We start from the raw sequence: 12,976 nt of genomic DNA on the forward strand, positions 1-12,976 counted from the left end.
GACAGCAGGGAGGGAGCGCAGAAGTGGCTGTGCAAGGAGGGTGGGCAGAGCTCCCAGACCCTGTCAGCAGACAGGTGGCTGCTTGTGGGGCAAGGTCCCTGCCAGTGCTCACATCACCCTCGGTCCCCTGTCCCCTGCTGTGATCACACTCCTCTGGACACCCCGACAGCAGTGAGACCTCGGACTGGGCTGCTTTGCCCTACTGTGGGGAGAGAGAACACCGCTGGCTTCGCTGATAAGGTGAGCATGTGCTGGCTGTGTAATGTGGTGCTCCCAAATTGCCCAGCCCATCTTGATTTGGTGTGGCTTCTCCTCAGCTGGCTACCTTGCCATCCATCCAGCTGCCCAGCATTTCCTGGGATTATTCAGAGATGGGGGGAAATTATATAGGAAGCATTGAGGACTTGAAGTATCTCTCTGAAGCATGATGTCTCCCCTGAAGCACTAAAGAGCTGACAGAGCCACTGTCAAGTTTAATTGTCCCCAAGATAATGTCCTTCAAAGTCATATATATTATACATTTCTGTTTATCCTGAAAATATGCAGTCTAAACACTTTATCTGTAAGTGACTTTAAGAACTGTAGCTGCTTGTCCGTGATACGCAGTGGCACGTGGATCTGGGCTTGTGATGATGGATGTGTTCTGCATCTTCTCTAGATACTTAGGGGTTTGTTCCATCTGTGGCTGATTTCCCCCCTATCCCTTTAGCCCCCCACCCCCATTTTGGGGCTGTTGGGGAAAACAATGGGACTGGGCACCCCAATGGAATGGGATGTGTTGCAAAGGCTGCAGGGGAAAGGGAGAGAGGGAGGGAGAGATGCAATGCTCTGGACATGAGTAAGTGGAAACAAAAATGTACAAAAATGTAGCTTTGGGGGAAATCCTTTTTAGCAGAGGACTGATATTATGAAAATACATGTCTGACATGAGATAAAGCAGCAGGTGATGTGAAAGAAACCCTGAAAGTCAGACAGAAACCCTGTTCCAATAAAATCAAGTGTTACTGCAAACAGACCTATATTGCAATAGCGCTCTCCTACATGAAGGGATTTTGGATTTTAAATGAAGCAGTGATTTTATGAGTGTATGGACAAGCTTGGGAAGGGGGTGCAGGATGCTTCTATGGATGTTAGCTGTCAGAAATAACTTAGAGGAGCCTGGACATGCAGTGCTGTTTGGTGGAAATGACAGGGAAAGGGGAGAGCAATAGGTTTTGAAAAGAAGAGGGCAAAAATTGGAAAGCGGTGCACAATGTGATGGCAGAACTGGAGGCTATGAGCAGCTTGTGTGTGGTGGTCACCCTCTGCTCAATGCTTGGGGTAGAGATAGGAGGGCAAGATTTGTGAAGGTGAAACTCTCCTCACAGACAGAAAGGCAGAGCTGGGCTTTCAAAGGGATAGCAGGGAAGCTGGGGGACCTCAGTGCAGGGAGAGGAGTAGAGCTGAGTCTACTAGTGACAAGTAACTGCTTTGTGGTTTTTTGGGTTTTTTTTAACTAGTAAAAGGTACATTTGTGCTGTTAGAAACCCTGTGAAGAGAGCCTGAGAATCTCAACAATTTGGTTACAAAAAATAGTTCAACCTCAATTCAAATAACTTCATCATGAAAATCACATAAATTTAATTTTGGTTAGAACTGCAGAAAGTAAGTTTTTCTTTTGCACAAAGCAATATTTTTTGATTGTCTGTTTTTTGTTTGGTTTTGGGTTGTTTTTTTTTGTTTGTTTGTTTGTTTCGTTGGTTTTTTGGTTGTTTGTTTTTTGTGTTTTTGTTGTTGTTGTTAGGGTGTTTTTCCATGTAACAGAACTGAAATCCTTCAATTGCCCCGGTTCACTCATGGTGAGACGGTGACTTAAGTTGCAATATTTTGGGTAGAGGGAAGGGGGGAAGAGTGTTCAACAGATAAGTCTGAGGTTTCTGTGTCTGAAATGAGAAGCATTAGAGGTTCGGCCCTGCAGTATGGATTTTAGAGATGAGTTTTTTGATGATGTGAAAAAGAGGCAGATGGACTGTAGGAAAAGATAAGCAATCACTATTGCAAGGCTAGAAAGCAAGAAAAATAACAGAGCTATCAAAGGATATAAAGAGGAAGAGTGATGGGAGAAATGAGAATGAAAGATGGATAATTATCTATGGGCTGTGACAGGTTTTGGACCATGGTGATGGGAGCTTGTCAAAAAAACATGCAAAGGGCAACAAAGCTGTCTCAGTCGTGATGTCCCAAGGCTTTGGTTTGGAGTTTCAAATTATCTGTGCATAGTGTGGATTTTACGATCAAAAAGCAAAGCTGCCACTCCATTTTTTTGGCATCCTGTTAACACAGGCTACTCAGCATCAACAAGAGAAAATTGCTCTGAAGGCCAGTTTTTCCTATGATCCTTTAAAAATGCTTTATTCTGAAGAGTTTGTTTCAGCCTCAACAGTTTTAGATGCATTTTTCTGTCAGTCATTTGGGAATAGGCTATTCTGAGGCAGAAAACATTCTTGCATTTTACTCCCTTACAGGTCTGTAAAAATGAGGTAGAGAGATAAAGGGAAAGACCATGTTTTCATATGAAAGCTTTTAGTATTGCCATAGAGCTGCTTTACCTACCAATGCCAATTTTCTCAGCTTCTTCCAAATAGGTATTTGGTGTATTCGTTACTTTTCAGCATCAAAGGGGCAACTCCATTGACTGTGAGAACTGATTTATTTGCTTGTTCCTGTAATTAATATGTCATTCTGATTTGGAATTATGGCAGTAATCCTATGCACTTCTGTTCCCTGTTCTTTCAGTCCTAATCAAGCCTCTCCAGCCCCACTGTGTCACCAACTCCCTGACAGTGGTCAGTGTCCTCTTGCAGAAGTCCTGGAAGAAGCCTTTACTCACAGCCCTCCTCAATTTGCTGAAGAAGGGCCATGTCTGCCTTTGATCAGAGGAACCAGAGTGTGCGGCGTGCAGAGCCTGAGACAGACTGTATCACCCCCTGGGTGAAGCCAAGGGGTCAGATGTTTGTCTTTATTGATGGGAAATGGGTGAGTGACATCTACTGCCAGCCACCCTTTTCTTCCCACCAGAAACTCTTCAGCAAGAAGGCACAGAATGAGTGGAGCATCTGGGAGGAGAACAGAGCACTCTGGCAGGAAAACCAAGTCCTCTGGATCAAAAACAGGATGCTCTGGGAAGAAAACAAGGCACTACAATATCTCCAGTCACAGAAGAAAGCTGTCCAGGTAATTTACACTGATGCTATTCAGCAAAACCTCAAGAACAAAAATAAGCCATTTCCACTCTTCCAAGAGAGGAACACAGGCTTTCAGTTCAGCCCAGGCAACAAAGCTCTCCAGGCAGTCCAGGAAAAGAATAAAATATTTGAAGATTTCCAGCAGGAGAATAAAACACTCCCAGTTACTTGGAAAGGCCAAAAAACCATCACTGTGCATGAAGAGAGCAAAGATGTCAGCTCAGATCTTCAGAAGAGCACTGACACCATCACAGCTGAGGAGAAAGGGAACTCTGGCCCAGTCCCCCAGCAGAAACATGAAGGTAACAAGGAGAGCACTACTCCAACTCAGAATAAAATCAAATCTGCCCCAAGTACACAGGGAGAGCATGAAATCCTCCAGGTTCTCCAGGACTTATGCGAGCTCCTTCGCAGCTTCCTGAAAGCAAACCATCCCCTTGGGGAGAAACAGTGCTGCCACAATCTCTGTGATGTGAACAGATCCTTCCAAGAAGATTACAGTAACCTGAAGCTGCAGCTGAATGCTGTGAAAAACACTGTGTCAGACATTACGGCTCTAATGGATATGCTGGAAAAGGAGATCATTGCCATCACTTCCCCAGTGTATGAGGATGCAGGACAGAAGCTGGCAACTAAGAATCAGCTTGGAGACATGTGAAGCTTGGTGCTAAGAACTGCTAGTTCAGCTCCTGGAAAGCTTCTCTCCTTTTTTCAGGAAACCTAATAAAATTCCAGTAGAGCCTGAAGACATCTGGGGAATATCATGTCATTCTGAAACTTTCTTGCACTACTTAGATATATTTTACCTTCTGGTTATATGTTGTGGGTGACTGTCATGAATTTACCTGCTGTCAGGAATCATGTTTTTCAACATTTTTTTTCAAAGTTTCTGATAATAAGGCCTAGAATTTCAGAACGTAATTATGTGGGGATCTCAGCTCTGATTACAGTGAGAGCTATGGGTCCCAGCTTGTAGTCCAAGGACATACTCCCTGTCTCTGCAACAAAGTGTCGATAAATAAAGGAGGATTTCTCCTCCCAGACGTCATGGTGAGGTCACAGGAGAGAATGGGGCAGCCAGCAGGATGTCTTCTGCACAGTGCAGTGAGCTCCCTCTTGGTTTCTTGGATGGTTAGGTAAGGCAGGTTTTTCGCTGCCCCAGAGAAAGCAAGTAGGTTTTCAAAAGTAGCATTTTGATGACTGTTCCATGGCTTAAAACAGTATTTAGAAGGGCATCTGCTCATACAATAATGGACAAGCCAGTCTCCAGTGATCTGCTGGCACAGGAGATGAGAGCCTGTTGATATGCTCGGGTTTGAAATTCCAATCTAGTGTCAGTTGTGTGGCCAGAGTGGCTAGAAATGCATTTTCCTCTGTCTTGGACAGCCCAGATGTAGTGCACTTTGTCACAATCTTTCAGGCAGAATATGGGAGCCTTTAGGTAATCTGACAAGACAGATGCAAGGAGGCTTCTGCAGAGCAATTGTAGGAGCATTACTGTAAAGCAAAGGAGAGGTTACAGTGAGGTTTATCTCTTGTAACAGGACCCCAAAAGCAGGTTGTCATTCTAGTTTAAAGGTCTCTAACTGATTTGGCTCCAAATTACCTAAAGCATGAACTATCTTTCACCTTGTATTTCACTCAGACAACACCATGCCAAGTACAAGTGATGACTGTTTACTTCAGAGGCTTAAAACATCAGGTATTTTCTTCTGCTGTTAGGGCTTTGGGCTACTGATGCAAATATCTCATGCATGAAGTTACAGGGCTGGCCCTCAGTGGTGCAGGTGTAAGGATCAGGTGAGAAGAGGAGCAATGTTTATTAACAGGTGCATGTGCAGACAGCAAGTTGCTCTTGCTTAATGACTGGATCACAGCTATAAATAGATAAATACCTCAGCACTGTGCTGGGGAACATGTTCATGCTTCTGTGCTTTCAGACATGCTGCTTTTCTCTTTGCCATCTCTCTCACTGGGTTTGAATGTAATATTTGGTAAGTGGGAGAAACAGGACTATGAAGACCCTAATGCAGAGGTTCAGAGGAGGGCAGCAGTAGTAAAAACTCTGATCATATATTCTTATCTTAACAAACTAATTTGTGTCCTGTGAGAAGAAATAAACTGGCTTTTTTTTGTGGAATACTGGTGGTTAGGATACTTACTCCTGCCATGTCCCTCTACATGGGCAGGAAAGACACTTGGGAGTGCATCTTTCTGCCAGGCATTTGAGAGGAGTCATCTCACCTAATGTCAGGTGTCCATCCAGGACAGGACATCCAGATCTCATCTAGTTTCCCTGGGCTTCCTTTTTATCCTGTTGGAAGGAATGGGCACCTTCAGGCTGAGATTTATCTGACTCCTATTAGACAAAAAGTAGGCTGTGTCACCAGCTGGAGCCCCTTTTTTCTCTCTGTTGCCTCTAAAATTACTTTGAGAACAATTAGCTCCAACTTAGACATTTGGTTTGGAGCTCTCTGAGTGAGAAGCTTGGCAGTCCCAGGCAGAGGAGGTGCTTCATCAAGGGGTGAAGTGGAACAAGCTTGGGAGTGTGTCCCAGTCCTTGGCTTTGCTTTCTGTGAGATGCCTTCATTAAGCAGCTGACCCAGATCTCTCCAATGTGTGGAGAAATTATTACTTTGTGAATAAAATTGACTTAGTTTGGACAGAGCTTAAATGTCATGAACACATGTAGGATCCTGAGGGGAGCACACTACTTCTGCTGAATGCTAATGATGCTCCTGGAGGGAATTAGGTTTGCTGAGTCCTTTACACTTTGATCACTGCTTTGGATCTTTGATCTTCCTGGTTAAAAAAGGTCTATATCTGGTGTATGTTTTTTGGCATCTCTCGGAGAGAAGTTGAATTGCTCATTCCTTCAAGGTTTCTCAAGTCTGTTGCATAAGATGGCAATGTCCATAATTACTGCCCAGTGCTTAATTTTGCAGAGGACTCTGTGCTATTCAAACTCTCCTAGTCCCAGAAGGTACCAAATCTCCAGCCTGTGCTTATTTGGTCACAAACCAGAGGGAGTGGGTGGAGGGTCATTTCTGGGTGGTGCTGGAAATGCAGATGATCATGAGTATTTCTCGATCAGTTAATGCTTAGGGCACAGATGGTGAGATCTGACAGAGCTGCTGCAGAGTGCCACAGGAACAGTCCAAAGTACTGCCTGGTTTCTTCATTGTTCCATGTCCCCAGCCAGTGCCATTAACCACTTCAGTGGGGGCCATCTTATAGCTCTCCACCTCTAGAGTGTGTGCTGTGAGAATGGTTGGACTTACAGCTTTTGCACCCTATTTAAAGTACAAATGGAAGAAAAGTGCAACTGCAGGTATTTAAAGGAGGAACTTATCATAAAATTTAGGCAGCTTTGGGAAAAAATGTGGTAAGTTTAATACATTTTCCTAGTCTGTTCACTGGTTTACAAGTCCCTGGAAACTGGTAGCTGTTCAATCTTGAAATGGATGGATGACATTATTATAGTTCATAATTTACCTTTTGCAGAGAGACAAACTTTCTGTCTCTCTCCTTATTTTTTCTGATTAGCTCCTTATTTTTACACTACTCATTTATCAGCACTATTTTTGGAAAGCTGGATTTTTGGCAAGGTCACCATCAGCCTTTTACTTCCCTGTAAATTGGATTATTGCCTCTAGCTGGGCTCTGTGCAAATGCTGACTTTCCTGTTCTTGTTTCTTACTAGACATTCTAATATATCTGGGTTTGTACTGTCTTCATAGAACACCCACCCTGGCCTTTTGTGCTCATCTTAGCAGCCCCACCACATCCTCCTATCCCTAAATTGCAATTTAGGAATTTTTTCAAAGTGTTTTCAGCTTCCTTGAGCCCTGGCTTGGTTCTCTTAGCTGCTGAAGACAGTTTTCCTGGAGTTTTGTTTGTGATTTCATGAAGTTGAGGATGTGCTTCAAAAGCTGTGGTGCTGGCCTAAAGCCATATTCTCTATGGTGGTGCAGACAGTTTGTTGGTGTACTCAGCAATGCAGTTTATTCTTTCTCAGTGCCAGTTCCAGTTTAGCTGAGAATTAGCCATGTGTTCATTTAAATACAGGATATGGTGGAAGTCTTTCACTCAGCCTTTGTGCTAAACCAGGACTAGTCATCTTCTTTTTTTGACATCCAATTTGAGCACAGACTACTCAAAATATTCCTACAGTAAAGTGCAAAGAGGAGGGGGAGTAACTCCTCAGATAAATTTCATTAAGAAAGTCTTTCTTATGAAGGTGGCCATTGGCTGGTTTTAAAGGAGAGAGCTTTAAAACTTTACCACATTTTCCAAAGTGGTATTCATCTCACCCAGGTGGAGGCACTTAAATGCAAGCAGTAACTGAGACCCATGGCCACCTGAGGTCACTCATGCAGCTGATGGAGGTAGGCAGGATTGCCAGAGGGTTAAGGTCTTTTCTGCCGAGTGCAGAGCACCTGGAGTGGCCAAGGTTAGGTGGGAAGAGTCAAGGCCTGAGAGATGGTCACATCACTTGGTGAATGGCTGAACAGAGAGCTTTGGATGGAACCAAGGGGAAAAAAATGCAAGTTTATGACTTTTGGAATAAAGGGCAGGCAATTTGGGGGAACACTAGGATGTTGTGAGGCTATGCAGGGAGAAAAGTAAAAGGGTCAAACCCCAAATATAAATTAATCTGGTTACTGTAATAAAAAATGTTTCTATAAGTTTGTCAGCAACAAAAGGAAGGCTAAGGAGAGTCTTGATCTTTAACTGGATGCAGGGGTAAACAGTGACAAAGGACAAGGAAAAGACTTCAGATACTTAATGCCTTCATTTCCTCAGGCTCTAATAGTAAGATCAGTTGCTTTTATGGTGCCCAGCCCTGTGAGGTGGAAGAGAGGAACAGGGAGCAGAATGAAGCCCCCATAATCTGAGGGTGGATGGTCAGTGACTTGCCCCATCACTTAGACACACACAAGCACAAGAGCCAGTTGGGATCCACCCAAGGATGATGAGGGAGATGGTGGAACTGCTCACCAAGGCACTTCCCATCATCTACCAGCAGTCCTGGCTAACTGGGAATCAACTCGCTAACCTCCAGTCAACTGGAAAGAGGGTCTGGGAAGCTATAGGCCTGTCAGCCTGACCTCGGTACTGGAAGGTTGGGTTATGGAGCAGATCCTCTTGAGTGCCATCAAGTGACACGTGCAGAACAACCAGGGGATCAGGTCCAGCCAGGATGGGTTTATAAAAAGCAGGTTCTGCTTGACCAGCCTGATCTCCTTCTGCGACAAGGTGAACTGCTTAATAGCTGAGGGAAAGGCTGTTGTCTACATCGACTTTAGTAAAGCCTTTGACACAGTTTTGCACAACATTCTCCTAGAGAAACTGGCTGCTCATGGCTTGGATGGGTGCTGGGTTATAAACTGCTTGGATGGCCAGGCCTGGAGTTTGGTGTTGAATGAGTTACATCCAGTTGGTGGCCAGTCACTAGAGATGCCCCCAGGGCTCAGAACTGGGGCTGGTCCTGTTTAATATCTTTATTGATTATCTGGACAAGGGGATGGAGTGCAGCCTCAGTCAGTTTGCAGAGGACACCAAGTTGAGTAGGAGTGATGCTCTGTTGGAAGGCAGGAAGGCTCTGCAGAAAGATCTGGACAGTCTGGATTGACTCAGGCCAATCGTGTGAGATTTAACAAGGAAAAATTCTGGGTCCTGCACTTGAGTTAGAACAACCCTGTGCAGCCCTACAGCCATTCATGCAGCCTCAGAGTTAGGGATTAGGCACCAAGCATGTTTTTAACATTGCATCTGAGGTTTCTGTCCTGTGCCACTTGAAGCCTGTGGCACAACTCCAGCTGAGCTGAGCATCAGCATGGCAGAGGACTGTAGGTAGAGTGCACAAATAGTAGAAGCAAATCTCTCCAAATTTGTTGCAAATATATACATTTTGGTTTTTGGTTTTTCAGCCTTTCTATGCCTCTGGTTTCATAGATTTTTTATGCTTTTGGTGCAAAAAGGTAAAATTTAAAAACTTTAAAATCATCAGAAAAATATAATTGGCAGAAATGTTTTCTAAATGCAAATTGAACATCTTCCGTTTGATCGTGGGCTATGCCAAAGCTCTAAGATACATCTTTGATCTTATGGCAGTGTCTGGAGAAATTATGGGATTCTAATATGGAATAATAGATTCTCATCAAGACTTCTAGCTTTAGGAAATTGTTTAATCTCCATTCTCAGTCGCTGTTTCTTTGATGCAGCTGTGACTGAAGGGTCCCAAGTGCTGGAAAAACAGCTCACCAGCTCAGAACAAAGCTGATTATGTAAATTGTGCATTAAGATTCAGTTGCAATTTAATTTTATTCTGTAAATAAATATCCCATTAACATCCATCTGTTAAAAGGCAGGTAAAACATTTTCAAAACCTCCATTGCTATGGCAGATGTGACTGTACCATAAATAGCGAAGGTGTGGTGGTGTGAGGATGTCAAAGTATAAACTGTGAAGCACGTTTTAAGAAGTAATGAAGGTGATAACATTTAATTATTACAAAAGAGACCTTGTCTGATTGAGACAGACAGGGCTTCCATTTGTGTTGTTCTGTTTGCATTATGCAAAATGCTTTCTCTTATCACCGTCTCCAAGATCACTAATAATTATAGCTCATTAATTCACTGAAAACAGAAAAACATTTCAGCTGATGAAGGTCATTACTGCATTATGTCCAAGCCTTTTGCTTAATATCTTTTTATTTCAACAGCTTAGTTGAGAGTAGTCATTTTCCCTTGGTCTAGCTGGTACTTCACCGCCAACACTGTTAATAGATTGTACTGATCAGGAACAGAATGATGAACCCTGTCAGGTTTTCTAAATTAGTCTTCAAAGTGTATGAGAAGGTTCAAGTGCTCTTAACCCATAGCTATTTTTAACTATTTTAAAAGTCAGAGATTTCATATGCACTGCAAAAGAGTACTTGACAAGGCAGCAGCCAGTGGATTGGAGCAAATGTCACTTATACTGGAAGTATAAAACCCTGTGTGTGTGTGTATCAGCTGGAGATTAGAAACAGGTTCCTTATATATTCTTAGAGATCCTGAAGGAGGAATTGTGACAGTGTTAATTTAATTCCATAAAGAGAATGGAAAATTTTTTTCTCTGTCACACTGTAGGGAATGGTTAGAGGTAGTGCATTGCTGTACATCTCCAAGATGGAACAAGCAAGGAGAAATTACAATTCTTCAAGGTACCATCAGACTTGAGCACAACATTCCAGTGTTCTGCTCTTCTACCTAAGCTCCTTGTTTATGGAAATCTGCACCATATGTGCAAACCCTCCCTGCTTGGCAGATGCTGGCCTTAGGCATAAAATGACATGTCTGTAAATACCTAATTGTTGATACAACAAAATGCTACATGCCATGCAAAAGCTGGCAGTCTAATTCCTGGTAAAACCAGTACTGCATTGAAACCTTTTTATAAGAGCAAATAAAAGCAGAGTCTGGCACCAAGTTTCAAGAATGGTTTGCTGCTCAGTTTAAGTGTATTTGCAAATCCAAGACAGCTCAGTTGTCCTCCAGATATCAGATATCACGAGGTATGTCCTCATTCCTTCCAGTTTTCCAAAGGAAGTGTGAGGTCATGGGGACTGTAGTTGCAGCTGAAGAATATGGCTGATATTACAAGCTCTTCCCATGCACCAGTACACAGCAAGACTGTTTTTACTGTACATTTTCTCAGCAATCTTAGGTTTTTATCATCAACTGGATTTTATGGTGGTGTGGGTGTTTGGCAAGGAGCAGGGGATCATGCAGATTTGATCACCTTCCATGTTCCCAGCTGTCACAGGTGAAGTTCGATTAGAAAAGGGATGTTATCCCACCCCACCAGGCCAGAGACAGAGCTCTGACTGGGCATAAGGACCTCTAAATGGCCTTGAGCTTTGCTGTATTTCAGCAGTTCAGGAAATGGTTGGATAATGGCTATGAACCATAGAATCTTTTGGGTTGGAAAGGACTTCTAAGATAATTGAGTCCAATCAAGGCTAATACGGATCTCTCTTGAATATCCACCCTTCTCTCCCCTTCTCCACTACACCTACAGGCACATCTTGGACAGGGACAGCTTCTCCATCATACATCCTCTAAGAGTGCCAGGCTGCAAAGATACTGAAGTCTGGAGAAACTGGACTGTAAGAAGGGAAGGTACATTGGACATCATCGCTGCCAGGAAAGCTTTGCTCAGGTGTGGCCTGAGGGACCCTGGGGTGTTTCTTGGACCTAACACCAGTGTGAAATACAGCACACCAACACAGTCCTGCTCAAGAAGGTTTGACACTCAGTTTATTACATTATTAAGGCTGATGTGCTCTGGTAAGGTGGCAGTGGGGGAAGCTGCAAGTGACCCTGCTAGAGAACATCTCCAGAGCCGGAGCATTATATTGACCAAGACTGCCCAGGAAAGTATTCCTTTTCAGGCACTGACACTAACTATTCTGTGAGTGGAAAAAGCCCAGACTCTTCAAGGGAATATTAAAAAAATACAGCATGGATGCACACAATACATGAAGCTGCTCCAGGCAAATATACAGTCATAGATAAAGCATTTGTTGCACAATCTGTACTCTTTTACGACATATCATGTGGTCTTGCTTTCAAGATTCAGATATAAAATGTAAATTGTCTGAAAAAAAGAGAAAAAGTATCTCTCTCCTCTTACTCTTGACAGCTCGTGTCACAGCTTGGCTCAGCCCCTCTGCTCACGATATGACACATCTTCTCACCATATTCCTAATGTCTCCTCAGACCTTGTCCACTCTCAGCCCTTAGACCTCAAGAGCTTTACCTGGGACAGGTTACTCTAAGTAATGTAACATACATTTTGAAGCTGACACTTTTTTGAAGCATGAGGTTCCCAGGGACTCTTGGATATGTCACTGCTATTGCCAGTATTTGAAACTGGGCTTGGATTTCACATAATTTCAGGAAAGTAGTTGAATACAAAACTGATCAGGGCTATTTCTGTTATGTTTATTTTTTTTTTTTTTTGGCAGGGAATAAGAAACTTGCTGTAGCTGATGGGTTTTCCATCTTGCAGCAGGCAGAGAGCAGTCAGACTTCTGGGGCTGGGTGGGCTTGCTGAATGTCCCCCTTCACCCCACAGTCCCAAAGGGACATTTCCAATTCATTACATGTTCCCTATCCAGAATGAAAATCTTTTTAAAGGAGGATTTTTAGAAGACACATGTTATTCTAATCAGATGCCTCTGTGAACTTTGCAGCAGAGAGGCCAAGGACTGTTGGCAAGCTTTATTGAGTATGACTTTAATGCATTAGATTAGAAAGCACTCAATTTAGCTGGTTGTTTTTCCTGATTTGCTTGGCTACTCCAACCATCTTCCCCTCCCGCTTCTTTATTGTGATGGAGATGCCGCGAGGCTGGCATGCAGAAAAGGCTTCATGTCAGCATATTCAGGGTCCTGAAGGCAAGAAGCATCTATGATTGCATAGCACAATGATGAACAGAATTCCAGGGCTTCCTAATTAACCTACCTAATTTATCTTCTCTCCGTATGGTAAATTGCAAGTTAAATACAAGAGAGGGGTAACTCAAGGCCTCATTTTCAGAAGGTCAGCCTTGCAATTTGCACAGACTCTTTCCACTTGGGATTGAAATGCAAGCTCAGATAAAACTGTTGCCACCTTCAGCTATTTGCTGGGATAAATGGGAGAGGAAAGATGCAAGTACACAGACAAGTGTTTTGCAAGTTCAAATATAGAGATGCAAAT

At 43.2% G+C, this 12,976-nt stretch overlaps 1 protein-coding gene across 1 annotated transcript; it reads left to right on the forward strand.

Moving 5' to 3' along the window:
* CBY2 (chibby family member 2) lies at positions 1–10,709 on the forward strand. Its single transcript, XM_085059636.1, has 2 exons — positions 1–240; positions 2,776–10,709. The coding sequence occupies exon 2, from the start codon at positions 2,899–2,901 to the stop codon at positions 3,880–3,882; it is 984 nt and encodes a 327-aa protein (XP_084915762.1). The 5' UTR covers positions 1–240; positions 2,776–2,898; the 3' UTR covers positions 3,883–10,709.
* The last annotated feature ends 2,267 nt before the right edge of the window (positions 10,710–12,976 follow it).

This window comes from Lichenostomus cassidix, chromosome 1 (genome assembly GCF_008360975.1).
Source record: "Lichenostomus cassidix isolate B80296 chromosome 1, HeHo_3.0, whole genome shotgun sequence".
NCBI lineage: Eukaryota > Metazoa > Chordata > Aves > Passeriformes > Meliphagidae > Lichenostomus > Lichenostomus cassidix.

Excerpts from the sequence above, each read along its gene's own strand:
- CBY2 (XM_085059636.1), top strand. The coding sequence starts at position 2,899 with ATGTCTGCCTTTGATCAGAGGAACCAGAGTGTGCGGCGTGCAGAGCCT.